The 26,324-nt window shown below is 36.3% G+C and overlaps 4 protein-coding genes across 4 annotated transcripts; 2 read left to right on the top strand and 2 right to left on the bottom strand.

Annotated features, from left to right (window-relative positions):
* Positions 1-2,161: 2,161 nt before the first annotated feature.
* Positions 2,162-8,902, bottom strand: LOC145233085 (cytochrome P450 1A3-like). Its single transcript, XM_080097745.1, has 6 exons — positions 8,154-8,902; positions 6,653-6,814; positions 6,020-6,185; positions 5,516-5,661; positions 3,905-4,114; positions 2,162-2,608 (listed from the first exon to the last, which is right to left on the bottom strand). The coding sequence occupies exons 1-6, from the start codon at positions 8,843-8,845 to the stop codon at positions 2,356-2,358; spliced, it is 1,629 nt and encodes a 542-aa protein (XP_079953871.1). The 5' UTR covers positions 8,846-8,902; the 3' UTR covers positions 2,162-2,355.
* Positions 8,903-9,899: 997 nt separating this feature from the next.
* Positions 9,900-12,916, bottom strand: LOC145234257 (uncharacterized). The gene is made up of 7 exons (XM_080099006.1): positions 12,795-12,916; positions 12,649-12,730; positions 12,186-12,333; positions 11,682-11,787; positions 10,525-10,638; positions 10,301-10,462; positions 9,900-10,101 (listed from the first exon to the last, which is right to left on the bottom strand). The coding sequence occupies exons 1-7, from the start codon at positions 12,914-12,916 to the stop codon at positions 9,900-9,902; spliced, it is 936 nt and encodes a 311-aa protein (XP_079955132.1).
* Positions 12,917-14,970: 2,054 nt separating this feature from the next.
* On the top strand, positions 14,971-18,451 carry LOC145233278 (lipopolysaccharide-binding protein-like). Its single transcript, XM_080097974.1, has 13 exons — positions 14,971-15,118; positions 15,182-15,266; positions 15,335-15,469; positions 15,530-15,629; positions 15,713-15,850; positions 15,928-15,991; positions 16,059-16,188; positions 16,361-16,505; positions 16,783-16,862; positions 17,475-17,622; positions 17,781-17,955; positions 18,173-18,249; positions 18,308-18,451. The coding sequence occupies exons 1-13, from the start codon at positions 15,007-15,009 to the stop codon at positions 18,359-18,361; spliced, it is 1,443 nt and encodes a 480-aa protein (XP_079954100.1). The 5' UTR covers positions 14,971-15,006; the 3' UTR covers positions 18,362-18,451.
* Positions 18,452-21,462: 3,011 nt separating this feature from the next.
* Positions 21,463-23,171, top strand: LOC145234256 (uncharacterized). Its single transcript, XM_080099005.1, has 4 exons — positions 21,463-21,614; positions 22,531-22,597; positions 22,655-22,882; positions 22,956-23,171. Exons 1-4 carry the CDS (start codon positions 21,463-21,465, stop codon positions 23,169-23,171), a joined length of 663 nt encoding a protein of 220 aa, XP_079955131.1.
* Positions 23,172-26,324: the final 3,153 nt, after the last annotated feature.

The raw sequence follows: 26,324 nt of genomic DNA, 5'->3' as shown, positions 1-26,324 counted from the left end.
GGGATTTAGTGTATCGTTTGATGTAAAAGTGCAGAGTTTGTTTGTTTGTTTGTTTGATACCAGCTTTGCCAATCGTGTGTCAAACGTTGATCTCATCGCTGTGTAAAAGACGTAGAAGCAGCGGTCAGTTACAGAAAGTTGCGATCATATTGGTTGCATGTTTAGTTAAATCTTTAAACTAACGTAGGTGACTATGCAGTACGCACGTGTGTTGATGCAAGCTCAGTATGTGTTTGCATACAAATAGTCGTAAAATAGAGCTTGGTTATGTCGCTTTTGTGCTGCTGATTGTATTGTACAGCCCTCGTGTTGTGAAGTGTTATTGTGAGTTCAGACTGAATACAAAACGCACCACGCAGAGGTTACGCGAACCCAGACAACGAACTCACTACGTCTTGACGAGGTCATTCACTGGCTGGAGTGCGCTGTGGTGACCCCGGTCGAGTTCGATATCCTCAGCCAGACAAGTTAAAGACGAGACGCCGGTTCGCCGGTTTCACAGTGAGTTCACGATTTGAACTCGCTTGCGTAAAGTGAACTCATGCCCGGCTTCTGTAAGTTCGCGATCTGAACTCGTTGGCAGAAAATGACCCGGCGGTCTCTGCTGAGTTCATTGTCTGACTGGATATTTTTTCTTCCGTGTATTGAGACACGCAAACTCCGGGGACGTCCCTAAGCAAAATGAGAGCTGTTTGTGAGGTACGGGCGCATATTTTGTTGTGTATGCTTACTATGGTAAAACTAAAAGGTAAACAAACAACTGCATGTTTAAATAAATACGACATTTAACCGCATAGGTAATTTGCCTACAAACGTGTTGGACAAATTTTGCCAGCTTAAAACCGGAATGTTTTCAAACAAACAGGCAAAAAATACGTATTGGACAAATTTTAGCAAAAGCTTGCCAATAATTTATTGCTATCATTTTGTTTTCTTATATACGGGTAGTCTCTTTTAAGGTCATGTGTCGACTTACACTTTATTTCGCATTTTTAATTTGATATAGATACCACCAACTGTAATAATTATTCCTATGGTAAACTGGTAATGTAACAATCCGAACTATGTCTAAGCTGAATCAAAAAAGGTATATTATAAAGTTTTTGCATACCACATGTCTACAATAACAGACAGCGGTAAATTAAATGCTTGAATTTAAATTTATATTCTTTTTTTACGCATTTAGCGGTTTAAAAAATGAAAATTTTATTTAAAATGCCTTTAAAAGTTGCTAATCCAAAATGAAATTTTACTTTTCTAGCAATAAGCCGAAACAGACTTTATTTTGCCACTGTGTCTTGTACCCCTGATTTTGAATATCATGCGGCACACAATCGTTTGTTATCAAATGCTACCATTAACGTTAATCAACTGCTATTATTAGTGGCTTGTTATACGTCGTGACAATGTAAAGTTTGACCAAAACGTCTGGGTCAACCTGATAGTGTAGCGAGTTCACGCGACCTCCACGCCATCACGTGCGAACAGGCAGCCAGGCAAGATGTGCTGAGAACATTTAAACATTCCGTGCATTTTTAGGTTACAGATTGCATTAACGTTTTTCAAGGGCTACGACAGAACATTTTCCGACGTAAAATTTCTATGTAGAATAGTCCAATTCACACATGCGGTAAAATCATTACAGAAGCAATGTGAGACGTAGTTTTTTAAACGACAGTATTCTTTTCAAATCTTACTAATTTGTAGGTATATCGGTGGTAGTAATTTTTCTGGTGTAGTTACCAAGACCGTTTGCGTTAGTATATTTATTGATGAAAGAAGTGAATGAACGGCAGGCAAACGATAGAGTTCGTTTTTAATCAAATTCAATGGCATAGAAAAATAAAAAAACAAACGGGCATAGCACAGTCAGCAATCGCAATTGTTGACATGTTTTTTTAAATCAAACTACTTGAGTTTGTTCATCTTTTTTTAGTGAAGAAGCATGTTCAGTAAATAATTAATTGAAGCAGGTGACATAAATAAAATATTGTAAAAAAGCAGAACAAATTAGTAATAAATGTTAGTGTATAAACACAACACTATACCATTGTTGACATTTTTAATATATCTGCAAAATATTCAATCTTAAAGTGTGCAATCAATGGTTGAATAATTCTTACAACGTAAACACAATAATAAAACAAAAGTTGTAAGTACTTGTTACAAAAAATGTTTCAATTCGTTTTTACTATATCACTGACACCTTGTAAGTAAGAATAAAGTAAGTTTAAACTTATTTTCACAATATAAACATATAGCAGTTCACATTTTATTGAACTCACCAATCATCAACTTTAAGCAAGCCTTTTTATATACACTGCGTACATCCTGTCAAGGCTAAGTCCACTCAATTCACCCGATTTCAATAGTCCTTACATCAATAACTTTCGGGTGAATCGATATCGACAGTTCTGTATCAGGTAGATTAGTTTGGCCTCCTAGTCGCTCAAATCGAAATTCCTTGAAGAGGGCTACAACCATTAAAAACAATTCGATTCGAGCCAGATGCTCCCCAGCACAGCGCCTTCTGCCTCCACCAAAAACATTTACGCGGTCCGCTTTGGTTCGATCGAACTCGCCTTGGCGGTTTATAAACCTTTCTGGTCTGAAAAAGGAAAAAAAATCTGGACTTTGGTTGGCCAACTAGTAGTTTCTTTATCATATGTGTTTGCTGCTTCTAATTGATGCAGGAGTATTTAACAATATAAATTTGGGACGTTTGATTAACAGCCTACATTAGTTTAACGTTACGGAACTTTGATTATGTTTTTTAAACCATAATTAATCAGTCAGGTGCATGTTGCAAAGGTATGTCGCCGTCCGTACTCACAACAACGGTCCGTTGCACTGTTTTTTTTTTTCAGAAAAAATATTATTATGTGCACATTTTATAATGCTTACTCCACGTTTGTACGTTTCTTAACGCAACATCTAAATCTTACTGATACGTCACTTCGACAACACACTTCCTGCACTAAACACACTAAACTTACGGCACAATACTCCTTACTGAACGATTCATCGCTTGTAATAACTTATGATTAGTATGAAAATTCTTCGCACTCAATGTTCCTGACTGACTTATTCTAATGCGCACATTGATCCAATTTGAAAATCATTTAAGTATTGTAAATTAAGGCTGCCTGCAGAAATCACCAGCTGAAGAAAATAGGAAATACATCTTTGCACGCGACGGACGCCACTTTAAAATGGGACTGAGTTGAGGCGAGTAATGGAAAGTGCGGTAATTGCCCAGTGTCACGAAATGTTTGACGTAATCCTACTACTGACGATTCAGTCGAGGCGTTTTAATCTCCACTGGACTAAGAAACCCACAGTACAAATAATATGGTTATTTCCATTTTGCGTTAATCCTATCCACAAACAAACATGAAAAAAGCACTAATAATATTTAATATATTTTTGTCCCCATCTGTTGTTACAAAACCCAATACCAGTAAAGTAGATGTTTCATGCAAAACACTCATATTTCTTACTCAACACGCTCCTAAAACCTTGATGTTGTTGATTAGATGATGATTGTGTGTGGCTTATGATGGTCAAATTGCAAGCAATTACTGGTTTAAGTTTCACAACTGAAGTCGAGGGTAAAAAGTGGCCTAATTACACGAGGCGCCCCCTGGAATAAACTACAATACTTTAAAAGACCGTCGGGTTAGTAACTTGACTATATTTATATATTTTTACCGACATATTGGAAATATTTTTACCGACATATTCTGTATAGTTTCTACCGACATATTGTGCATATATTTTACCGACATATTGCATGTATTTCTGACCGACATATATCTTTAGAAAACTCTATTCAATTTTTTAAAAACATTAAGTTGTTGAAAAAATACAATAAATAAATGAGTAAAAACTTTATTTAAATAACCTGAACTTGTCACTTTGTTCCCACAGATCCGGATCTCGGTTGATTGACCACAGGCTAATCATCATAACAGTTCCCTCTGTGATGTGAAATCCACATAAATTGCCGTGATTGTGAGGCGAATGGGGGATCGTAAATGGAACGAAACTGCTGTGGCGAAGAACTTCGGTAATGTAAGCCATTATGTAAGGAAGATGACATCTTTCCGCATATCTGAAATTCAAAACTTAGAGTATTAAAATGGGTATCCTTCCCTAAACAGAACACATATTGTTTCGTACGTGATTTTATTTTTCGCATTACGCGAATATTTTGGTTGAGAAAACGTATAGTTAACACTAGTTCTAACTTTGTATACATACAACTTACTAGAAAGTTGCCTTTCCTATATATTTCCATTTTATAAATTTTATTCAGCGACTTGCCATACACAATATTTGACCAACTAACATGACTTTTTTTACAAGCAAAAACAAATGAGTCCCACACACGTAATTAGTGGGATTAATTACGTTATTAAAAAGGTGGAATATGTTTTGACTCTTAAGGACAAATTAATAAAAAGCATTAAACCAAACTTAAATCGGTTCCGTCCATGTTCTGTCTACCTCATTATATTGTCATATATTTTCAAAAGTAGTAAAAAAGAATAGGGGCCTGTGGTTGAACCCATGAGTCACATAGGGTTTAACTTTTGGAAAATCAACTTAGGATGACTATCAAACTAACGTTTGTGTAAATTAAAAAAGTTGAAAGCACTCTTTCTTAGGAACAAACGTTTGGAGCAAACCAGCGTTAGATAGAAAAAAACGAAGAAAAGCGGACAAAAACAGTATGTGTCTCCTCTGGAATTAGGGGACTGATAATAAGTATTTGAAATTTTTACCATGGTCCCACGGGCACCCACAATTTTCCAGTTAAAATTTCAAGTCCAAAGTTTAGTTTCCTAACCCCGAGGTCCAGCGGTCCGCAAAATCTTTTGGGCCGTTTTGTTATTCTTTATTTGTTGTTTACAATTTCGGTCCGATCGGCCAGTGCTCCTTTACAAACACTAAATATGTGCTCAAACATCTAATGTTATTCCTAGACATGTCACAGTGGTCCAATGCGACTTAATACACGGTGGGTAGTATGATATGCTTCGCGTATGATCAGGTGTATAGTGGGGAATTTTTTGTACATGTTTTGTTGTACTGCTTATACATGGAACACGGACAAAAAGTTTGGAATTTGGTGCTTTTACTAGTTGTCATTTTGAATCTAAAATGGATTGCACTGCATATGAACATCATTACTGATTAGCATTTACAAGTGTGTGGAGACCCATTCGTTTCTGCTTGGATTTTTTTTTGAAGAGATGGATTTTCAATTAAAATTGAATGACAAATGTATAGCCGTTGTAACTATGGCAAATATTGTATGTGGTAGGTAATTAGGTAGAACGTAGAATATAAGTCACTTCTGTGAATCAAACCTTTCATTGGCCGAACTTCAAATGCGAAATGTTCTATTGCACGACACCTTATTATTCAGCAATTTTTTTAGTCATTGCGACGAAACATCTTACCATTTCATAAAAGCTTACCAGCATAACTGAACTTATTAAGCACTCACGTTGGCAAACGATCGAATTCTTGTTGAAAGGTTTCAATTTCTCGACGAACTCTTTTCTGCACTTCTGGGAAAGTAGCAGCGTATACTATTAACCAAGCGAACGCCACGCTGATTGTGTCTGTACCCGCTCCAAGCAGATCTCCGACCTAAAAGTGTACAGGTCATTTATAAAAAAATCCTCTCATACTAACACAATATAAAAAGATTGGCCTTTAAAGTCGCCTGTGTTTAGTATGAATGTAACGTGAATTTATTTAGAAGTTAATAATTGAACACACACTTGATCCCATACTGCAAACACATTTCGTTATTATAAAACTTTATCTCTTAATACCATAAAAGTCCAGGTCCTAGTCAATAACGAACGTTGTTTAACGCCTAGGTTTAGTTACTTTCAATTTATCTGATTGCAAAACCTTTACCAAGCACAAAACAGTTTTCAACGAGGCTTTTGAGGATGTGATACGGGTTGAAATATATAAATGTTACAAATGGATGGTTTACCAACAACAACGTTCTGTCAGTTTCATAGTTTTGTTCGAGCTTGTCGTCATCTAACACTTTGAGCAGATAATCCAGCACCGAATTGTGATCTTTTCCGTTTTTGTTTCCATGACCGTTGCACGATTCTGTTTGTTGGCGTCTGGATTGAACCTGTGTCTTAAGATCGCTGAACAAACGAAATAAGTGACACAGTTAGCCCACAAGATTGTGATTAAACTGTAAAATCCTTGATTGGACATAAATTTACCTCATTCTAACACAACATACCGATTATTCTGTTCGAAACAGTATTACATTTTATACAATCTTAAGGTTATATTGTAGCGACAATAGCGAAAACAACAGAAAATATCTTGTGTTCGGTACACAATATAATCCTAGGCAACAATGACTAAACTCCAAACAAATTGTTTCAGCGACAAAATGGCGGACTTGGTCAGACAATTAAAATCTAAATTTATTTACTCTATTTCCCCATTAGTTGCAACAAAATCGAGTAGGAATTAGGCAAAATTGGTTATTGTTTGTTTGCGGATCCAAAATAAAAATGTTTAGCACGTGGTAATCAAAATAGGTTTAAAATGATCGCAATCGCTGGCAACTATTTTAAGTTAAACCTAAAGTTTTACTTACTTTTCAAGGCTTTCGTTAAGCTGTACAAAGCTGTTTACTGCTGGGCGCAGTATCTTAATTAAACTCGGCATAAAATTTAGAAGCGTTGTTGAAGCGTTAGAAGTCTGCAATCCCTTTGTCGCATTCACCATTCTTTTCAACTGCGAGTCGTGGCGCCCATACCTTCAAACACATGTTTTAATTTGTTTTTTAACAGTGTTTGGTCGAAAATCGTTTAAAATACCAATGACTTTGCTTTTCATTGTTTCGTTGCAGTACTTAATGTGAATGTTTTGTTCAATTTACGGTAGACACAGTTAAGGCATTGTCTTGTTTTAAATCAGCGGTTCCCAAATGGTGGCCGCGGTCCTTTAGGGGTCCGTGAGACAATTTTGGGGGGACCGCGAAGCGGTTGAAGTAATTCTATAATCTTATTTGGCGTCAGTTAGTGCCACTAAATAAGTTTAAATCAAAGTAGAATTGAGAATTGACTGTCTCCATTGCTAAACAATGGCCTTTATTGAATGACAACTATCAAAAATGCAATTGTTCGCGCACAATCGTAATGTTTTTGTCCTGTTTGTGATGTCACATGCTGTCTTTGGATGATTGTTATGCGCAATTTTGCATAACTAGCTAAAATCCTGCAATCAAATTTCGTTTTTATGAAATACACATTTAGGCTTAAGGAGCCCTCGAAATAATGGCCGTTTTGAAAAAAATATGAAAAAGTTTGGGAACCACTGTTTTAAATACTGGTAAATTGATTCTGGGAATCATTCCCTGTTCTATTACCATTGTTGCAACGATTTCCACCTTTCATATATATATGTCACAAATTTCGGAAATCTTTATTTCCAAATTGTTTCAAATCGGTTGACAATCTTATAAAGAACAAATCTATTTCTCTGAAAAGCATCTTCAGTGTCTATAGAGAGCAATAAAAGGGGTTAAAATTAGAAAAAACTAATAGTTCCTTCACAAACACGATCATTCCTCAACTGAAAGCCTAGCAGAATAAACCGACTGTAAACACGCAATGAAAGATAAAAAACGCACGAAAGGTAAAAACTGTAAAAGCGTAAAAGGCGAAGAAAAAACACACCCCATTTACACTTAGGTAAAAGCATTTTTTTAATATCAATTTTTGCATCAATTTTATTTTAGTCTGCTAGGCTTTCAGTTAAGGAATGGTCGTGTTTGTGAAGGAACTATTAACTTTTTCTAATTTGAATCCCTGTTATTGCTCTCTATAGACACTGAAGATGTTTTTTTAGCGAAATATCTTTGTTCTTTACAAGATAGTCAACTGATTTTATCCTGGAAATAAAGATTTCCCAAACTTGTGATTGTCTTGTTTTGTTTTTAAAACACTGAAAAGTAAGCTTTAGTGAAACGCGTAATTGAAATACACAAGTCTAAATTTGTTTAATGTTCCCAAAATAAAAACCTTTGTTCTTACATTTAATGAGCAAACGTTAAAAACTATACGATCAATAAACGATTTCCAACAGTTTCCTACCTTTGGCCCCACAGCACACTGGCATTAATATTGCACACTGTACTCAGTATCTCGTACTTGACTGACGCAGTTAATCCGACAACATCTTGATTATGCAACTCGCCTACAGCCACCAATCTTTTGCCCAACTTTTTTCCTTCTTCCAGCAATAATTGCTCAATGTGAGAGCGTCTGTCTTCGCTGTTAACTACATTTGAAGTTGTTCCGTCTTCTTCGGCACGATGTTGAAAAGCGGTGCGCGTTTTGGTTCGTGTAACTTCGCGCAATGCGCATAGCGCAAGGTGGCGGTATTGTTTGTGCGTCGATACGTCCATCCTTGCGAACGTGAGGCTTTTGCCTTGCAGCACGAACTGCGACATAGCAAGCTCAGGGCGCGCCGAAAATAAGACAGACTGTGAGTTCAGGCATTCGTCAACCGCCGTCTGTCCCGATACCACAACAACTGACCGCGAAAAGAACTTTATGCTGAAAACATCGCCATATATCTCACGCATTTTGTTTAATTTTAGATGTGCGTTATTTCGGACCTGCAGCAGATTGCCGATGACTGGCCACGGAAAGGGGCCGGGCAGGCGGCCTTTGCGTTTTCTGTTTCGAAGATACCAGTGAAACAGCAGACTAAATATCATGAGCAAACATACTGCTAGCACCTGACGACAAGGTACGTCTAAGGTCCACGAAACCCAGCTCATGGTGTAAGCTATCCCATCGTATAAGTTATATCAACAAGTTTTATCAAATAGTTTGGTTGATCATTCCTAAAACAAAAGATCATTTCCTAAAAAATCAAGTGCTGCAAAAGTGCTAACATTGCAATCAGTACGTACTACCTAGACTTTTTCAGTGAAATAAAATATACCTGACTGCGCGACATTAAAAAAGTGTGGGGTAGGGTTAACTGGTATAAGAATGCTGCCTAATGGGTATATGCCCACACACCTCAAACTGACTGACTTCACTCAGCTGTTCCATGTTTCTTCGGACATTTTCGGAAACCAACTGATACGGTCTAACCATTGCAATTGAACAATATTGCACGAATCCAGTAGATGTCCCAAGTTTCACATACACCCCAACTGTTGCTGCTGACTGCCATTCGATACAGTACAAAGCAATCACCCCACTCTTGTTGGCGAGCGCTTGATGAGCGTGTTCGCAACGGTTGACTGCACCGGCGAACTCGCGCCGGGTCAAAGTCAGAAAGACGTGACGTTTCACAGGAATGCCAGCACCGTTGAAAAGAGCTATGGCTATAAAATGTCGCTGCCCGCTGGGACGCGCTAACATTCCAGGCTACCTCGTTGGTATTTTGGTTTACGCCTTAATTTGTACAAAACAAGACACGACCCAAAACAGAAACGACTATACATTTTATTTTTTTGCATTTAACAAAACATTTTTTATAATTTTTTTGGCATTTAACAAACATTCAAACAAGAAGCATCAAGTCAAATACAACTAATACTTTCGTACCTACTTTACTTTCTTCCACAGCCTGACTTTAAAAGTTTTCACAGCCTGTTTTTCGAAGTTTGAAATGTCAGTTGTGTGTCTCCTTATTCGCTTTAAGAACTAAATGCTGACATTAACAGACTGACATTTTGGAGCAAACGACCACTTTTTGGGGGAATTGCGACAGCAAATTTTAGGAATTAGCAGGATTTAAAACATGGTGGTGGTTCTGTCGGTAATTCTTTAAAAAAAGTAAAAAAAAATACTGCAAATAGCGTAAACAACGGGGTTAAATTATATAAGACCCCAGGTCACTTTCAAATTTTCGATAGTTTTTGTCTGTGGTGATTGCGAAGCATGGACTCCATATTTCGGTGACGTTGTTTTTAGGTCGCCAACAAATCGTTTGTCAATCGGATGAGACGACGGTTGCCACCTGGTGTCGCAGCTGAGTCGTACGAATTTTGTAAGATTTGCCGTTGACATGTGAACAAGTCTAGGTGAAAGGAATGTGAAAAATGGAGTTCGTAAAACTGCTTTAATGCATTTTCCATATAAACGTTATTTGTCTCGAGCTGGGAAATATTTATTAAGAGATAACGCGGTGGCGCTATTTGCACTTAGCCTACAGGTAGCATCACGTAAGTTAAATATTTTAGCAACCTGTAAGTTAGTTTTTTTTTAAACGGTCTCACCTAATATTAAAAATAATTACATCTCCCGCCTCAAAATTACTTGTTTTCCATTTCCCGCCCATTTTGCTTATTTCCTCTGGATATTCAGTAAACCAGCCGGAACCCGTGACACCCTGTGCTTCCAAGTCACAGTTGGCGTAAGTCTGCTGGAGTTTCGTAAACCTAATAATGTGCAACAAACTTATGCATTTTTTTAATAATTTTTTTTGCTCAGTTGTTAATACCCCTGAGCTCTGTGTGACTCCTCGCACACAGCCAGTACACCCATGTTCGCTGGAATGTCACCCAACGGCGTCCACATTGTCAAAAGATCTTCTGAACCACGAGACATGTACACTCTACAATACAGGCGATTTAGTTAACACTATCAACAGGAAATACTTAAAAAACAGGTTAGCATGTCAAGTGTCTTTGTTTTTTTTTATGAAACAATTTTATATGTGGCCTTTTCAGTTGTTGTTTGATAAATAACACTCACTGGGAAGTGTATAGTTCCGGTCGCAAATTATCTTCTATTTTAAGTTATAGCAATTAGGCAAATAGTAATGTTCGGTTGCGTATTTATATGCAAACATTTGACAAAATCGACGCAAAATCCAATTAAAATAAGTCAAAACGAACTTAAACCGAGAACAGTTCAGCTTTGTTGCAGAGCGGCCTTTTACGTCACCCTTTTTGCCTCGCAAGTCGCAACTATGCTGTTCCTTGGAGCGTAAACATGTTTCACTCTGTTATTTTTCTGGACAGATGTCTCTGGATTTGTCACGCTTCACTTAATTCGAATTAACAACGCTGTTGCCTTTATAGTTGCAACTTCGCTTCATCAAGAAATTTGGCCGAAACCGAACTTTTTGAACGTAAATTTATGCCTTAACTTTCAGCTTTAATTGTGTAAAAGTTGTTTTGTTGTGACAAAAATTAGTTTACTTGTATTAATAACATACCGTTCGGATCAGACATTTAGTGTTTGGTACAGGATCTATCCCGCAAGTAGTAGGCATCTTTTTGTCGACGATCACTGATTATACATAAAATTATATGTAAGAATAATTACGCGATGCCCTTTTGGGGTGAAATATATATCGTTAAACAACTTTGTTGACTGATTTTGATTAGGAAGCACTGTTGCTTCGTCAATTATTCTTACCGTTCGGATCATTAACTTTATATTCGTTTTTAGTCGGAGAAAAGTGCAAAGTTACAAAGACACAAACTTGAAAAAACGCATGGTGGTCCGTATTTGTCCGCAGGTCGCTGTGGTTTGACACTCTCCGTATGGGCAATCATCAATTAATAGAATACGTTTTCTTTTTTTGATATGTCATCACAATTATATAGCCTTAATCAAACACTTAATTAAACCATGCAACTAAGATACAACCTGTCAACATGAGCTCCGGTAAATCCATCCCGATGCATGGCGCGCAGCCACTTGAAATCGAACGTTGTGACCGGTTCTCCAAAATAACTTTCGAAAAACGTGTACACTGTAAAATAAAACGTTCATTTCAACATCAACTGATAAAAATTGTTTATAGAATCTATTTTGCAGGTTTGCGCAATCTTTAAGATATTAAGTTGGAAAATGTTCTGTACGTTTTGTTAAATCAAAAATAACCTTCGCGGACCGGATAAAATGACGCCGAGAGCCGGACCCAGCCCGCGGGTAGTATAGTTTGATGACCCATGCATTAGTAGGGCATAAACTCTCTAATGAAAGTTTAATGCATTTTATACACATCCATGTTCTCATAAAAGTGCAAGTAACTAGATAATACTAAAATCCATGTTCTGTAGTACATTTTCTGTTCTGTATAGTACATTCATTTGTCCAGTGTGCCGTTAAAGTCGCTTCAATGTTATTTAATTGCCTACAATTATTTACCATGCTGTCCTTCAATTACTTTGTTCATTTCATGACAATGTGTAATTGCGTTTTGCCCTTCCATAAAAGGAAGACATCCCAAACCACATCTATGGTTTAGTACTCCGTTTTCAATTGTGTGATTTTCTGTGTCCAGAATATGCTTTCCCTGTATAACATAGTACTTTATAATGTTTGTATTGCACACTTTGAAAAGCTTTACATGCAGTTTATACAATCTGTACGTTTTATGACATCTTCCAAATGAATGTTTTAAAGTGGTTCTTGCCTTGTCGTAATTACAAAGTTGTACTTAAATTGCATGTCCAAAAAACGCTACGTTTTCACAGGAGCAGAAAAATATAAATGGTTCGGTTTTTGAAAAAGCTGGTACTCTACCCTATTTACTATTGTTTTAGCACACAGTAAAAAATGTTGACCACTGTTTTGAACTTTAATATAATTCACTAAGAATTCAGTTTACCTGTTGATTGACATACTGCAGAACCGCATTCCTTGCGTTCAAAACGTCCTGTCTGTTATGGAACTCTTTCAAATACACATACCTGTGAAAAAAAACATGGGGCGTTAAAATTGTCCAAGTGTTATTAGCATCCTACAAACTCATACCCATTCACATCAAGCTGTTCTTTCAACTTGCAAGGTTTACCAAGCAAATGGTTTGACGGTTTTAAAGCTTGCAGAAACGGCGATGGAAAAGTGGTCGGCAATCTTCCAAGTTGTACTTCCATCGTTCAGACTCTTAATATTGGCTGTTTGTCTGCCTAAGTTAGCAAACAACCGAACGAAACGCGCAACAAATACTTGCCAAAGTTAAATATTAATTATACTGCAAGCACATCGTTTGATATTATTATTTCTAGTTTGTCATGACCAAAATGTTCTTGTCACCTTTTTAAAGCGTTGAAATAAGCCCCCCGCCCCTTTTTGAAAGGTTGACGCAAAAAAACGTGGTTTGAATTTATTCATGTCTTTTGTCACCATGTACAATGACCAACTTACGTGCTAGCAAAATTAAACACTGGTTTCTGATGACATTTAGATGATTATAATTAAAAACATTTTTTTCTATTTGTAACAAGTAAAAATATTTTTTTTTTGCACACGCTGACCGTTTTTGGCAACTTATAAGCTTAAATTGACTTCAGTTTGCCGCCAGGTGGAAGCATGGAGCAAATGATATGAGTCCAGACAGTGGGAAGTTTTCGCAAATGTCTTTTCTAACATTTAAGTCTTATTCAATTTCAATGCTCATGTGCATGTGATGACAATGTTCATGTACATGATGTTGCAGCCTGATTTTTTTGCAATTCGGCCGCCGTAACTAAGATTTTAATTTGGAAAAAAAACAACGTAGAGATTCTCTTCCGCAAATCAAAGCTACTGACCAATTACAATTGAAGCAGTTAAATATTCATTGTTTTTATATGTTACAATCCGTTGTGGATTCAAAAGTTGTAGATTGCCAACAAACATACTTTTTACCTCTAAATTAACTCATACGTAATGAATAGGTTATTGGTAAAGTTTGTAAAAGCGTAAAAAGAACCGATGTTTATCATAGGTTAAATGCGTGCATTTGGTCGAATTGTTTCGGCTAAACGAAACTATGACCAATTTTTGTTTGATGGCTTATAAATGTACAATGTTACTTAATATATTAAAACTACTGGGTTTTGGACACCGTGTTAGTTTTCAACCAGTATGCAGACAATGGCTATTTTGGTAAACATATATTTTTGAAAACAAACAAAAATATTAAATTTGTTTAATGCTATGTTTGGACAACGAAACAACTTGCCTTGGGCCAAAACAAAAGCTATTTCCAATCACTGTGCTTAGCGTAGAGCCAATTTATTGCATCTAAATTTGTTGCAGCAATCAAGGCTACTTTTTTAGTCTCTTATGTGTTTGTGGTTTGACTTTAAAAAATCCAACATTATTTTTACGTTTTCTGAAAAAAGGCTACATAATTACGAAAACTAGTTGTTTAAAGACCAGTTCACGTAGCAAGATATAGTAATGGTACTTGCCTTTTGCCAGATAGAAAGGAAACAAAAAAGGCGTCTTTGAAAATAGCCCGAGGAGAATGTTATGCAAAGGTTATAACAATGAACAAGCAGACATTAAATATCATGGGAGATTACTTAGCTAGCTGGTAGGAACTGCAACAAACATTAGTCTGAATAACAGACAATTTTATTTCTGTTATAGCTTCAAGGGATTACATTTCATCTATTTTTAAAATTAGAGATCAGTCTAACATGAAACCACTTTTACCGATGAATGTATCGGTGCATTTCATGGAAGTATACAACGGTTCATTAAAATACCGCGACACGCCGTTATCTTAGCGGAATATGCACTAAACTGGTTTTTCAACCGCGTCAAACCTAAAGGCGCACGAAACACTTGCAAACGTCAATCAGATTTAAATTTTAGATTAAAATCATCCAGTTATAGGTGATTCTCTGAAGACGCCAAATCCCAAAACAAGCAATGAGGCATCAGAAAGGCCTCGGGCGCAATAGACAGGCAATATTTTTATATTGTAACAATTAAATGGCTTGATCGGAATGCGAACGAGCGAACTCTAAACTTGGTCAGCGTGCTAAACATTCTGCTTTTTTTGTGTTGCTGTATATAAATCGATTTACGGCGCAAATATTCTTACTTTCGAACATATTTACGAGTACAGTGTGTGAGTTGGAAATATTTATACCATAGCTAAGTGCTTCATAACCGTTATTAACAAGTCGAAATTTACATACAGGCCATTGTTTTTTTTTGGAAAAAATTGGCGTAAAATAACATAACAGTCATGAAAACGCTGTTGGTAGTTTTTCTTTGTGGTCTTGTGGCTTGCCAGGCCCAGGGAAGCAACATCAACCCTGGGATAAAAGGAAAGGTAACAAGCAGTGGAATTGAACTTGGTAAGTTTAGCTTTTTATCACATATGAACTACCGTAACTGTTAACTAAAAATCTGTTGCGCAGTGAAAGACGTTTTGGTGGGTTGGGCCACAGGATGGCTTGAATCATACAAGTTTCCTGACTACGATGGAGTGGTTTCAATTTCCAAGTAAGAATATGGTTGAAGAAATATATTAACACTGGACAAGTGTATAAGGTCTGAATGTTTGTTTTTAGTGTGAACCTTGAATCATTCTCTTTGGGAAATGTGCACATCACCACTGCATCTCCGAACGTAGCCAACCTGTCACTCAGTGAAGCAGAAATGCATCTCACTGGAGACCTCAAAACTGAAATAAAAGTATTTTCTTGGTAAAAGTATTTTTTTGCATTGTAATTGGAATTATACTAAAACAAGTTATACAAATCAAGGTTGAGTTGGGAGATTGAGGCTGGATTTTCCATCATGGCGTCAAACGTAGATGGTAAACTGGGTGTGACTACTGGTTTGAATGAAGCGGGTGAACTCACAGTAAGTTAGAAAAGAAAAGCAATTTTTTTAACTAAAGTCCCATTTTTAGAAGTGCTGTGTTTGTCAACGTTTTTTTTGTGCAGCTTGACATTTTGGAGGACTCCTGCGATGTAAAAATTGGACATCTTTCACCAGAAGTTAGTAAAACAGGCTACGACGCCCTAATTAACATCGGTGCGAAGTTGATTAGCAAACCCATTGCAGACTGGCTTTCAGAGCAGGTATAGGCTACATTGTGTCCATAAAAAACTTGGATCAAAATATACTGGGAGTATGTAAAAGTTTACATTTTGTACAGGCATGCCCTGCTTTGAAATTAGCCATGCAAAGTCAGGGTGACAAGCTCATCAAGGCAATTCCAAGTAAGTTAAAGTTATTGCTGTTTGGTCAACCCTACATAAATGTGTTACGTTTTCTTTTCTTTTACAGCTACCTTTGAACTTCCTTGGTTCCCGGTTTCAATCGACATTGGCTTAGTAGACGAGCCAGCGATTGACGCTCAAAGCGTAGCATTGGGCATGAAGGGGATTGCTTTTCCGACCAACAACCCTGACATTAGGTTGGATCACTAATAGTTTTCCACAAAAACATCAAAACTTATTTTTTTTGTTATTATGTAAAAAAAATAGAAAAAAAATTTCAGGATTTACACAATTTTTTCAGGAAAGGCTTTTTCAGGAAGGGTTTTTCAGGATTTACACAATTTTGTTAAATTAAAAGATTATTTGCAGTTTTCCATTTGTGGCCCCGCCACTGCAAGATCCAAGCGGATGGGCAAAGAGTGCTTATGTAGTATTAAGCGATTACTCTGTCAACACGTTTCTCTACACATCGTGGCAAACCGGATTGCTTGATAGCCTTGCTTCATATGCTGATGTGAGAGCTTTATTATTGACTTTGAAAGCATCCCTTCTCTGATATATTTTGTTGTCTAACTTTTAAAATGATAAACTGTTGTCGCATCATATAAAACAATAGATGCGTAACTTGTTGACTCACTACCGGTTCACGTCAAAACATTTTTTTTATAGAAGCTCACATTTACTTGTGTTTTGGTATCCATTATAATATTACACACATGAAAAAGTAACCATAGCTTCTATAAAACAAAACAGTTGTTTTAAAAGTTACTTTTACAACATGTTTCTTTCAGCTTTCGGTCGGCTTACCATTTAAATTAACTCCGAAAGGACTTGCTCCTCTAATCAAGGGCCTTGAAGAATACGAAAACAGGTATCTGATTTTGTTCTGTAACGGTCTAACACAGTGGTTCTTAACCTTTTTGGTGTGGTTTCCCACTAAAGTCAACCACCAACTTCGAATTTCTCCCTCTGTTATTTTTATACTGATGTTTTGTGCCCTACATTAACAAAAAAATATTCTTTAAATGAAATAATTTTGTGAAGCGATGTGGTGTGGAACCCCAAAGGTATACTGCAATCTTATTTAGTTTAATTAGTGCTTCAGTGAGAGATTAAAGTTGTTAGAATATTGAAGAGTCTCCTCCGCTTGCAATAGTCATTTATTGCACCACAATCAACAAAGAAAAGGCTTTTATTCGCGCACAATAGCAAAATCATTGATACTTTTAGTCGTGTCTGTGATGTAACAAACGGTTTTTGGATTTGTATGTGTCTTGTAAGCCTTGCTGAAATTAATCTTACATGTTGTTGCGGAAAATGTTAGGAAAGTAAATTTCAACGATTAATTCAAAGCCGGATTCGACCCTCGGGCCCGAGTTTGGTTACCTGACGTACATAATTTTCCTCTGAAAACATAGTGGGAAATTTCCCACCGGTTAAGAACCACTGGTCTAACACATAGCATAATCAAAATTATTTGCAGCACAATGAAATTCGGTTATGAATTGCCCAAAGCCCCAACTGTCGAATTTAGCCCGGATGGCATGAACATCTCTGGATGCATAGAACTTGCTGTTAACCTTACTGGGGGTAAACTCGAAGAAGAACTTGAAGCCTTTGTTCTTAGATTGGTAAGGTGAAATGGAATAGTAAATAAAGCTGCATGTAACCACACATTTTTATCACATATGTTATAGTTGCACATCACCTTTGAATCTAAAATGATTGCATAAAGTTGCATAAATAACATATTTTTCGAATTCGTAATCTAAAGTTCGCTCGTTTACAGGATCTTGCAGTTAGTGGTGGGGTTGGCGTTGTTGGAAAAAACATCACAGGCTATGTTTCTGAATTTTATGGCAATTTTGCCCTAGTCAACTCCAATATTGGTGAAGTACCATTGAAATTGTTCAACAAGATCATGAAAGTGTTCGTTCCTCAACAAATTGTGCCAAAAATAAATGGTAATAAGGTCTTCCTCGACACATTTTATACCTTTTAAATTGTTTAGTGAACACTTATCGTACTTGCGTTTAGCCGACACTAGGCATTTTTAATTTTTGTCAAGGTTAGATTTTCAAAACATGTTTATTTAAGTTAATTTGAGGCTTAAAGTATCTCACACGGGCTGCTTGACTTGTAGTTATGCTGTAATGGATTTGATGCACTTTTATGATATAGATTTTCTGGAAGTTGGATTAGTGATTCCCACTTACATGGGATTTTCTACGTCTGATGAAGAGATTGTTATTCAACAGGTAACAAACGCATAGCATCTGGAAGATTATTTGCTTTTAATTTTTTGTGTTTGTTTAGAACTCTGTTGAACTTGCTGCAAACGTGTACCACGAGAGCTTTTATCCAAAATAATCTTCGAAGCATCTTACTTTCACTCCAGAAGACAACAAACACAAATTGTAATTTCGTAAACGACTGTGCGACATTGTCAATGTACCAATAATAAAAACTCAAGAAAAAAACCTTCCTTCTAAGTTGCCCTAAGGCTCGTTTCGGTTTTATACTTTGAAAAGTTAACGTTTGCAAAGCGATTTAAGTTTTAAGTTTCAAAAATTCCCTGCGGCCGAAAAACAGATGACCTGGATCAACATTTTCTTATATTTCGTAGAAGTAACATGGCTGTGTGGTTTCTTGTAAAAGTTTACCGTAAATGGTATACCCTTTAGTCAGTGGCTTTACAAAAAAAATACATACATATAACATTGGTCATTCACCTATTTCCACTCAAACAACAAAACTGACTTAAATTGTACTCGGTCAGTAAAATGACAAAAATAAACATTGAATTGTGATTGAGAGTAATGTTAAGGCCTTTTGATGTCTCCAGTAGGTAATGAACTGAACTAAAGTATTAAACAATTCACTGCAAATAAAATATGCTGACGAACAAAACATGTTTTAACGAAGTTACTCGCAACGCTGTGTTGTGCCCGTCATTATTATTTTAACATCAAAGCGGTTCCAAAAGTAGGTAGGCTACTTCATTAAATAAAGCTTGTAGGAAAACTTCAAGCTATTGGACTTCCCACCGAATGTTATTTGCTTTTTAATGAAGGAACCATTTTAATAATTTTTGTGGAATAAATCAAAATTTCCTCTACCGAGCAGTACTGCAGTACCACGTGGTTCTTTGTTTTACCACAAAGAACAAAACAAGACAGTAGTTTGCGAACTATGTTTCCAATATTTTAGCCTTGTTTGTGATTTAACAAACTGACTTTAAAATACACTTATGCGAAAAACTGCTTGAGATTAGTTAGAAATTCAACATTTTTTTAGTTTGCTAAGATATATTTTTAAAGCTTCCTTATGTTACTGCATAAGCATTTTTTTAGCTTGGACCACAAATGTACAAATTGCAAAAGAACTGGCATAACAAAATTGAAAAAAGGTTGAGATTTTAAAACCGCTATTATAACATGAACCTATACTAAAAATTCACTTAGTATTTGTCCAAACACGGTCACGAAAAGCATGCTATGTTGTGTAGCCTACTTGGCATCCAAAGTACATTTTTGACAGAGTTGGCAGCTTAAAAAGGCAACGCCCTGCAAGGTTGACCACAAATTGTACTTAAAATCTGAAAATGGTTACATTGTGTTTTATTGGAAAACATGGGATTAAATGTCGATAATATGTAATTATTTCTATTTTTGAGTTTTGTCATCGTGCGGTTCTTGTATAATGTCGAATTCAAAATGTAATAAGGTTGCGGTAAAAAAACTGCGGCGATAGCTGTCACGGTTTTGAAACTCATAGTGCATGTGACGCTTCAGGCACTTTTTGAAAACTTGAAGGTTACGTTGGTTCATTTGATCATTGACCCGCAGATACTTCACTCTTCAAAGAAGATCTTTATCGATTTGTGCAAGTCTTTACAACTCCGCTATAAGCTTTCGACTGTTAAACTGCGATGCGACTGGTGAAGTTAACATAACTCACTGACCACTTGAAGTTCTTGGCGCAAACACTAAACTAATTAATCGTCAATATTAAAATAATTTTATTGCCAAATGCGTATTTAAGACACTAAAAATGATCATAGAGTATTAAAAGTGCTTTTGGTTGTAAGACAAGCAATAAATTTTCAACAGATTACTAAAATAGGCCTCTTCCATTAACACTTTCTTAAAAAATTACTTTTCATGTAAAAGTTTTGCCGGGGCCTTACCTAAACGAAAATTAAATGAGATGTTTTTGTGCATTAATATATTAGTATCTTAATTAACAATCTGTAATTACCAACTGGTTGGATTATAGCCAAGCAATTAGCAAACCAGCATCAAAAGCACATTTCAGATTGCGTGCAATGTTTTGCACTGAAAGCAGTGGTTAAAAAATAGTTACTTTTCATGATTGAAAAACGAAAACAACACACATTAGTTTTGGCTATACCTGGTTGCGTTTGGATATAAATCATTTGATATAGATGTACAGAGGTAAAAACAGTTAATATTCGTGTTGTTTTAAAATTCGTCATTTCTCTGCTGGCTAACTATGCTTTCGAATTGACTTCACGTTTGCGCGTATATGCCTTGGGTTGTTTCCGCGGCAGGCCGCATGTTTTTCGTCAACACTCTTCACCTTGGGTGGGAAAAGTTGTTTTGCAAACAACCTAATACAGTCCTTGCACTTGGTACGTGATTTACCTCTTGCACTGAGTAGGCCTACGTGATGAGTACCCTGCTCGTTATAATTACAAGTCAGGAATTCTTTCTCTGAGGCTTATCGTTCAAACAAAGATTTCAATCTTGACTGTTTAATCTATGCATGCAAACCTAATAACCAACTTTGGCTATATTTTACTCTTGCTGTAAAGCAATTAAACGCAACTTTGTTGATTCTAGGATTCATAACTACAATATTGTATATGACCATTAACTTTGTCGAAAAATGTTGTTTTACAGTTCTCTTAAACCGTCACTAAAGTGGTTTATGACTTTACAGAAAATTTTTTTCTTGCTTTAAGCCCATTAAAAATTTGTCAATACTTTTCGTTGGTAAAAATATCTCTTTAAAGGTGACAAAAATTATCAATATGAATTGCGATATCATTACTTCCATCGGTGGATGGTATGTCGCTATGGGTTTTTATTTTTTGCTCTATGGTTTAGTTATATTTATCATCTGTAACGTCACATACATTCTATTGCTCAATTTGTTTCCAACATCTAAAACAGTGCTACCAAACCTTTTGTAGTTAGAGGAACCCTTTTATAAACTTAACTCCGTTGTTTTCCCGTGTAAACTCCAAACTTTGCAACCCCGTAGACCCCCACCCTATGGGGATCCGCCGGCTCCAAGTTGGGAACAACTGGTCCAAAAGTAAGGGCAGCAAAAAGTAAAAAGCCAAGTAAGAAACATTAGAAAGCAAGTAAGGGCCTATATGACGTAACAATACCTTTGTGGTCGTTATGGTTTGCATTCTAATCAGCACAGAAAGCAAAATTGCCATGGATCTTCGTTCCTTGTTGACTAAAGTGTGGATAAAATTTCGACATATCGGCTGGATATTATACAGGTTGTTTCGTTTTAAGCTGGCTGAAGTATCTGTTGCTGGACAGGACTTTTACCGCGAGTGCACAGCAAAATATGTTTATTTACGGTATGTGTTGTTTTTTAAAATGTTTGACCAGGTAACGCCTAAAACCCAGTTTGTCGTGAGATTGTAAACATGCGTAGTGTAAACAGAAATAAACAAGAATACTTTTGAAAAAAATAAATCTTACAACAGAATGTCAATTACAGCAAATGTGTTTTTTAACAAATACTATTATAAGTTAAACAATGTAATATACCAAGTTTTTTCAATATTAAGTCTGCTTTGGGAGTATATAATTTAAACAGAATTTGCTTTAGTACTCTCAAAACAAGCAAAAATCATTTATTACATTCTTTTTTACGTCATTTTTAGTTTCAGTCGGTAATTGCAATTTCCAAATGTTTGACTAATATGCTGTAACAGTGCTTTATAACCACATGGAATATTGTTATCCCGTTTCAAGAATTGTCAGATTTGTTCAATGTACCCCGCGTACACAGTACATTTTTTACCTACATTTTAGCCATTCGACAAGTTGTTTTTATTAAAAATCCATAGCGAAATTCCAAAGAGCCAGCAAGACATTTTGTAACCACTCTTGTGAAGCAATACAGTAATTAATTTGTCACAAAGACGATTCAAACTTTTGTTGCGTCGTATACGACCGAAAATTTTGCGTTTACTTATATAATTAATATCGTTTAAGAATAATTTGCGTTTTTTCTGGTTGTGAAAGAAAGCAGTAACATCCATAACGTATTTTAGGTGTCCAGTTTACCACATGTGTTGTTTCTGGCTAGACCCAAATCCTTAACCTACCTGTGTTTATGATGCAAACGCAAACTTTATGATATAACAGAATGCTTGTTTACCTGACCTTATACGTTAAAAAAATCCAACTGTACACAATCTTCATGCATTTTTACAGGTTTGTAAGTTATATTTTGCGTTTTGCAAAGTTTTTTTTTTACTTTGTTAGACCTTCGGAAATCCGCTTCAACCGTGACATCATATCACCTATTATCTACGAAACCGAAGGATATCAGGTTGACATGACCTATTTTGATGGTTAGTGTTTGACTTACCTACTCTTTTAATAAAAGGAAACAGTTCTGGAAACACTCAGACTTGCCCTTGTGCGTACAAAATCACCTCAGGATATTGCCCGCTGTGTGGTAGTAGTGCGGCGACCTGATGGACGAGGACCTTATTACGACCAAAGGATGTGGAATAACCCCAGGAAAGCCCCAGGATGGTGGGTGTTTGAAGGCAATGGGTCTTTATTGGTATTAAAAGTGCTTGAAGAATTGGACTTCATTAAGTACGTCAAGGTGAAAACGGCAAACATACTTCATAACCATTTATTTTGTTTCGTTGCAAAGCCAATATTTTATTTTACATTAGGTAAAGTGCCTCCGATCAATTTCGCAAGAATATTGGAATGTAACTTGCAGCGATTATGTGCTAAACGAAGGGCAGACAATTAATATCGTCGGTATAAATCCAGATCAATTTAGGAAGGACAAAATAAATGTAATAAAAGAGTGGAGAAAAGGTGAAAACAAGTTGTTCTATGATACGAGATCTTTTGTCGGGACACGCGAGTATATGCTTGCCTAATTAAAAGTGCATAAAATCGATCCTAACGAACAGTTTGCTAACTGCAGCTGATTCGAGTATCTTGTGATCATTTGTTTATCCAGCCAAAGCAATAACCGCAGCTGAATCGTATTATTAGCAATAAAAAGATTTTTTCGGCTGAACTTGGCGCTACTGGTGTGATTTAGCTTGTGGTTGTAGTAAGAAAGAAAAAAGTCCTGATTTAAAAAAACGTATTTAGTGACAGCGAAGACTTTCCTACAACATTTATTTTTGGTAGGTTTGTCTCCCAAATGGCCACATGTTGAGTCTATATTTTCACCGTCAAACAACCTTCGTCTCAGTGACTTCGACAATTCAGCTACAAACAACACTAAGTCTTGTTCAGGATTCGGTATTTGTCATTCTAATCCAGCCGATAAAAACGCAGATCCTGCTCTTCACACCAGCGAACATCTCTGCCACCGAGTTTGTGAAACTATTGCACGACGAAAAACTCCTCGCTATTCCAACATTTTTTATGAGGTTCTCGAATGGGGGTTGTATTTTCGCGTTTTTTTCCTTTACTGCGTCGTGTTTTGTGCAATTGGTTACCTGTTTTGGAGCTGTGGAATCATGACCAATTGGTTTCCAGATAAAAATAGTTGACAACCACAGCAATACTGCAACATTTTGTATTTAATGATGAAAGGTGCTGAACTAAATATTTTTCCTAAGCACAAAATAAAAAAGATACTCATGCAGACAAATTTCCTCAGCACGCGTATAGTGTTTACTTCGGCCGTGTGGTTTTTCACATATCAATAACCGTTTAAAATAGCGTTTATAGCCTGCACCACTTCAGGGTTTCGGTTTCGAGGCTGCATTTTGTGAGCTAAAGTTTAACTCCCGCAATGCTTCATGAAAGGATTTTGTTAAATTAATTTATACTGCTTCGTAGTGGAAGACAAAACACCATTTACCAGCTTAATTATTGGACAAAAGAAAATTTGATCGATGCAAAATGCAAACAATGGGATGCTTTGTCATGCCATGGAATGAATTCATGTCAACAAAGTGTCTGCAAAAAATAGCAGGATGGACATCAGAGCCAAGATTTAAACCCCGTCACATTTCTTCGAAAAGTCTGACTCACAAATGGCACGTAGATACGCGGGACAAGGAAGGAATTCGACCATAAAAAAGAAGCACTTCGTGTTTGACGTATCAGGGAACGAGTAACTGTTTTACCTTTACAGGATTTGTTTATAACATAAGGTTAATTTAGGGACATGCTTTACAGCTTGGCTTTGCTGTGGTTCTGTTAATAACAATTAGTAATGACACATTAATAAAACCAACAAATAAATGATGACAAATTAATAAAACCAACAAATAAATGATGACAAAAATAACTAACCAATATGTATGAAGTGTAGAAACAGTGAACACGTGTCTTTTTGTGGATAAAATAAAGTCATTTGCGCATGTCGAATCTGAAAGCTCCGATTTTCCGCTATAAGCTCTAGTGAAATGTCAAATCAATCACTTCTGCCATCCGTTAACACCACGTTGATAAGTTAACAAAAGATGCCCAATTATTAATGTCACCAACTGTTTCACTAAGTGATGAATTATGGATTTAAAAAATACAAATACAACTAACTTGATTTTGTGCTAACAACAAAAAAACTTTGGTTTGTGTTATTTTGGTTGTCTCGTTTTTTGAAAGTGTTTCTATTTTGTTTCTGCTTCCATGTTTTTTCACTATCCACACATCAGTGTGTGCGTAACGTAGGTTTTCTTATGCGCTTGTTAATCCATGCACAATACTAGTGTAAAAGCGCAACTTTGAGGCGTTGATACTGTATGTTGTGACCTGCGCATTTACGTATTTCTGCGAAACAACATAAAAACAAGACACAAATAGTGACAAAGATTACGATACTGCCAATAGCTATTTGATGAAATTAATTTTGAATTAGGATAAGACATAACTTGCGTAGATATTGAATACATGTTAGTGGCTGGTTTTTATCTTTTTGCCAACACAACCTCAGATTTCCAATCGTCAGATTCGTAGGCTATCTGTGACGTTACATACTCACGTCCCACCTCTTGCATTAACCTTTTTCCTTAGTGTTTATATAAAGCAAGTTTCAAGCACAGCTGACAACCTGCACTGATGATGACAACAGCGATACTATATACACAAGTTTTCTGGCATTTATGTTTTCAGTTAAATTACTTTTTAAGTCTATTATATATATTCTTAATTTTGAAATCATCCCAGCAAACATTCAGCAATTTGTTGATTTGTGTAGCTTCACAGGGCATACAGTAGGATGGGTTTTTTTCTAACTTTGTAGTTAGCCACCCCTTCTATGGTTTATTAGTAGTAAAAAATTCATAAAACTTAAGACTTCTCTCGGGACTTTCACTTTGAAAACTTGTTAAGCGCATAAAAAAATAAGGGTACAATTTCGTCGCACAAAAGAACACAAATTGTAAACTTGAAGTTAACAGATAAAAACGCAGAGTTCATGTGATGTCAAAAACCCATCCGCTGTTGTACGTTGTCAACTGGTAGCGATGGTGAACGTCAGGAAATAAACGGTTGTCTCGTGAGAACAAGCAACTTGTCAGAGCAAACCGTTGTGCAACTGTGACAATTAGTTTCTTATGCCGAAAGTTTTCCTGTCGTTTAATTATTAATGGGGAGCTCGGGTCCCGGAAAATGCACGTAAATGTCAGAATACAGGAGTTGTGGCTGCTCGAGGAGAAATGGTAACTGTTCGAAGTACCTTAGAACACAAGATTTTGGTGCTCGATGTTTAATAGAATTTTGACAAACGGATAAATATAATTTGTGTTTCTTTTGGAGCAAAGCTTTAGAGAAAAACAAGATTGATATAAACTAGTCTTTATGTAAATGTAGTGCAGTATTTGGACAATCAGCCGTATTGAAACTGGCCTTTACCAGTGCATTAACGATGCCTTCCGGTCTGCCTAAATTCAGTGCTATTGTGGCGGCCAGTATGTGAACCCTGCCATAGAGCCAGTTGCTGTTTAGTGAACTTTGTTCATCAGTGTATTTGATACGTCAGACCAGAATCGGTAGTTAGGAAGTGTGAAAACAAGTTGCAATTTTCCGCCGATTAAGTTGGTGGGTAGCTTAGCTAACACAAAGCAAGT

Source organism: Phallusia mammillata, chromosome 6, assembly GCF_965637545.1.
Source record: "Phallusia mammillata chromosome 6, kaPhaMamm4.hap1.1, whole genome shotgun sequence".
Classification (NCBI taxonomy): Eukaryota; Metazoa; Chordata; class Ascidiacea; order Phlebobranchia; family Ascidiidae; genus Phallusia; species Phallusia mammillata.
The sequence above is the reverse complement of the archived record's forward strand: the minus strand, read 5'-3'. Positions and strand labels throughout refer to the sequence as shown.

Bases quoted from the DNA above. Each gene is read 5' to 3' on its own strand.
- LOC145233085 (XM_080097745.1), bottom strand. From the start codon at position 8,845: ATGAGCTGGGTTTCGTGGACCTTAGACGTACCTTGTCGTCAGGTGCTA. The intron at 6,815-8,153 runs GTAGGAAACTGT...ATGTGTTTGAAG, and splicing joins AGTGTGCTGTGGGGCCAAAG to GTATGGGCGCCACGACTCGC. The intron at 2,609-3,904 runs GTTATTTAAATA...TTCCTTTTTCAG, and splicing joins GAACAAAGTGACAAGTTCAG to ACCAGAAAGGTTTATAAACC.
- LOC145234257 (XM_080099006.1), bottom strand. From the start codon at position 12,916: ATGGAAGTACAACTTGGAAGATTGCCGACCACTTTTCCATCGCCGTTT. The intron at 12,731-12,794 runs GTATGAGTTTGT...TTTTTTTCACAG, and splicing joins GAACAGCTTGATGTGAATGG to GTATGTGTATTTGAAAGAGT. The intron at 10,102-10,300 runs GTGAGACCGTTT...CCTTTCACCTAG, and splicing joins GTAATTATTTTTAATATTAG to ACTTGTTCACATGTCAACGG.
- LOC145233278 (XM_080097974.1), top strand. From the start codon at position 15,007: ATGAAAACGCTGTTGGTAGTTTTTCTTTGTGGTCTTGTGGCTTGCCAG. The intron at 15,851-15,927 runs GTATAGGCTACA...CATTTTGTACAG, and splicing joins CAGACTGGCTTTCAGAGCAG to GCATGCCCTGCTTTGAAATT. The intron at 16,506-16,782 runs GTGAGAGCTTTA...TGTTTCTTTCAG, and splicing joins GCCTTGCTTCATATGCTGAT to CTTTCGGTCGGCTTACCATT.
- LOC145234256 (XM_080099005.1), top strand. From the start codon at position 21,463: ATGGATCTTCGTTCCTTGTTGACTAAAGTGTGGATAAAATTTCGACAT. The intron at 21,615-22,530 runs GTATGTGTTGTT...TTACTTTGTTAG, and splicing joins GCAAAATATGTTTATTTACG to ACCTTCGGAAATCCGCTTCA. The intron at 22,883-22,955 runs GTGAAAACGGCA...ATTTTACATTAG, and splicing joins ACTTCATTAAGTACGTCAAG to GTAAAGTGCCTCCGATCAAT.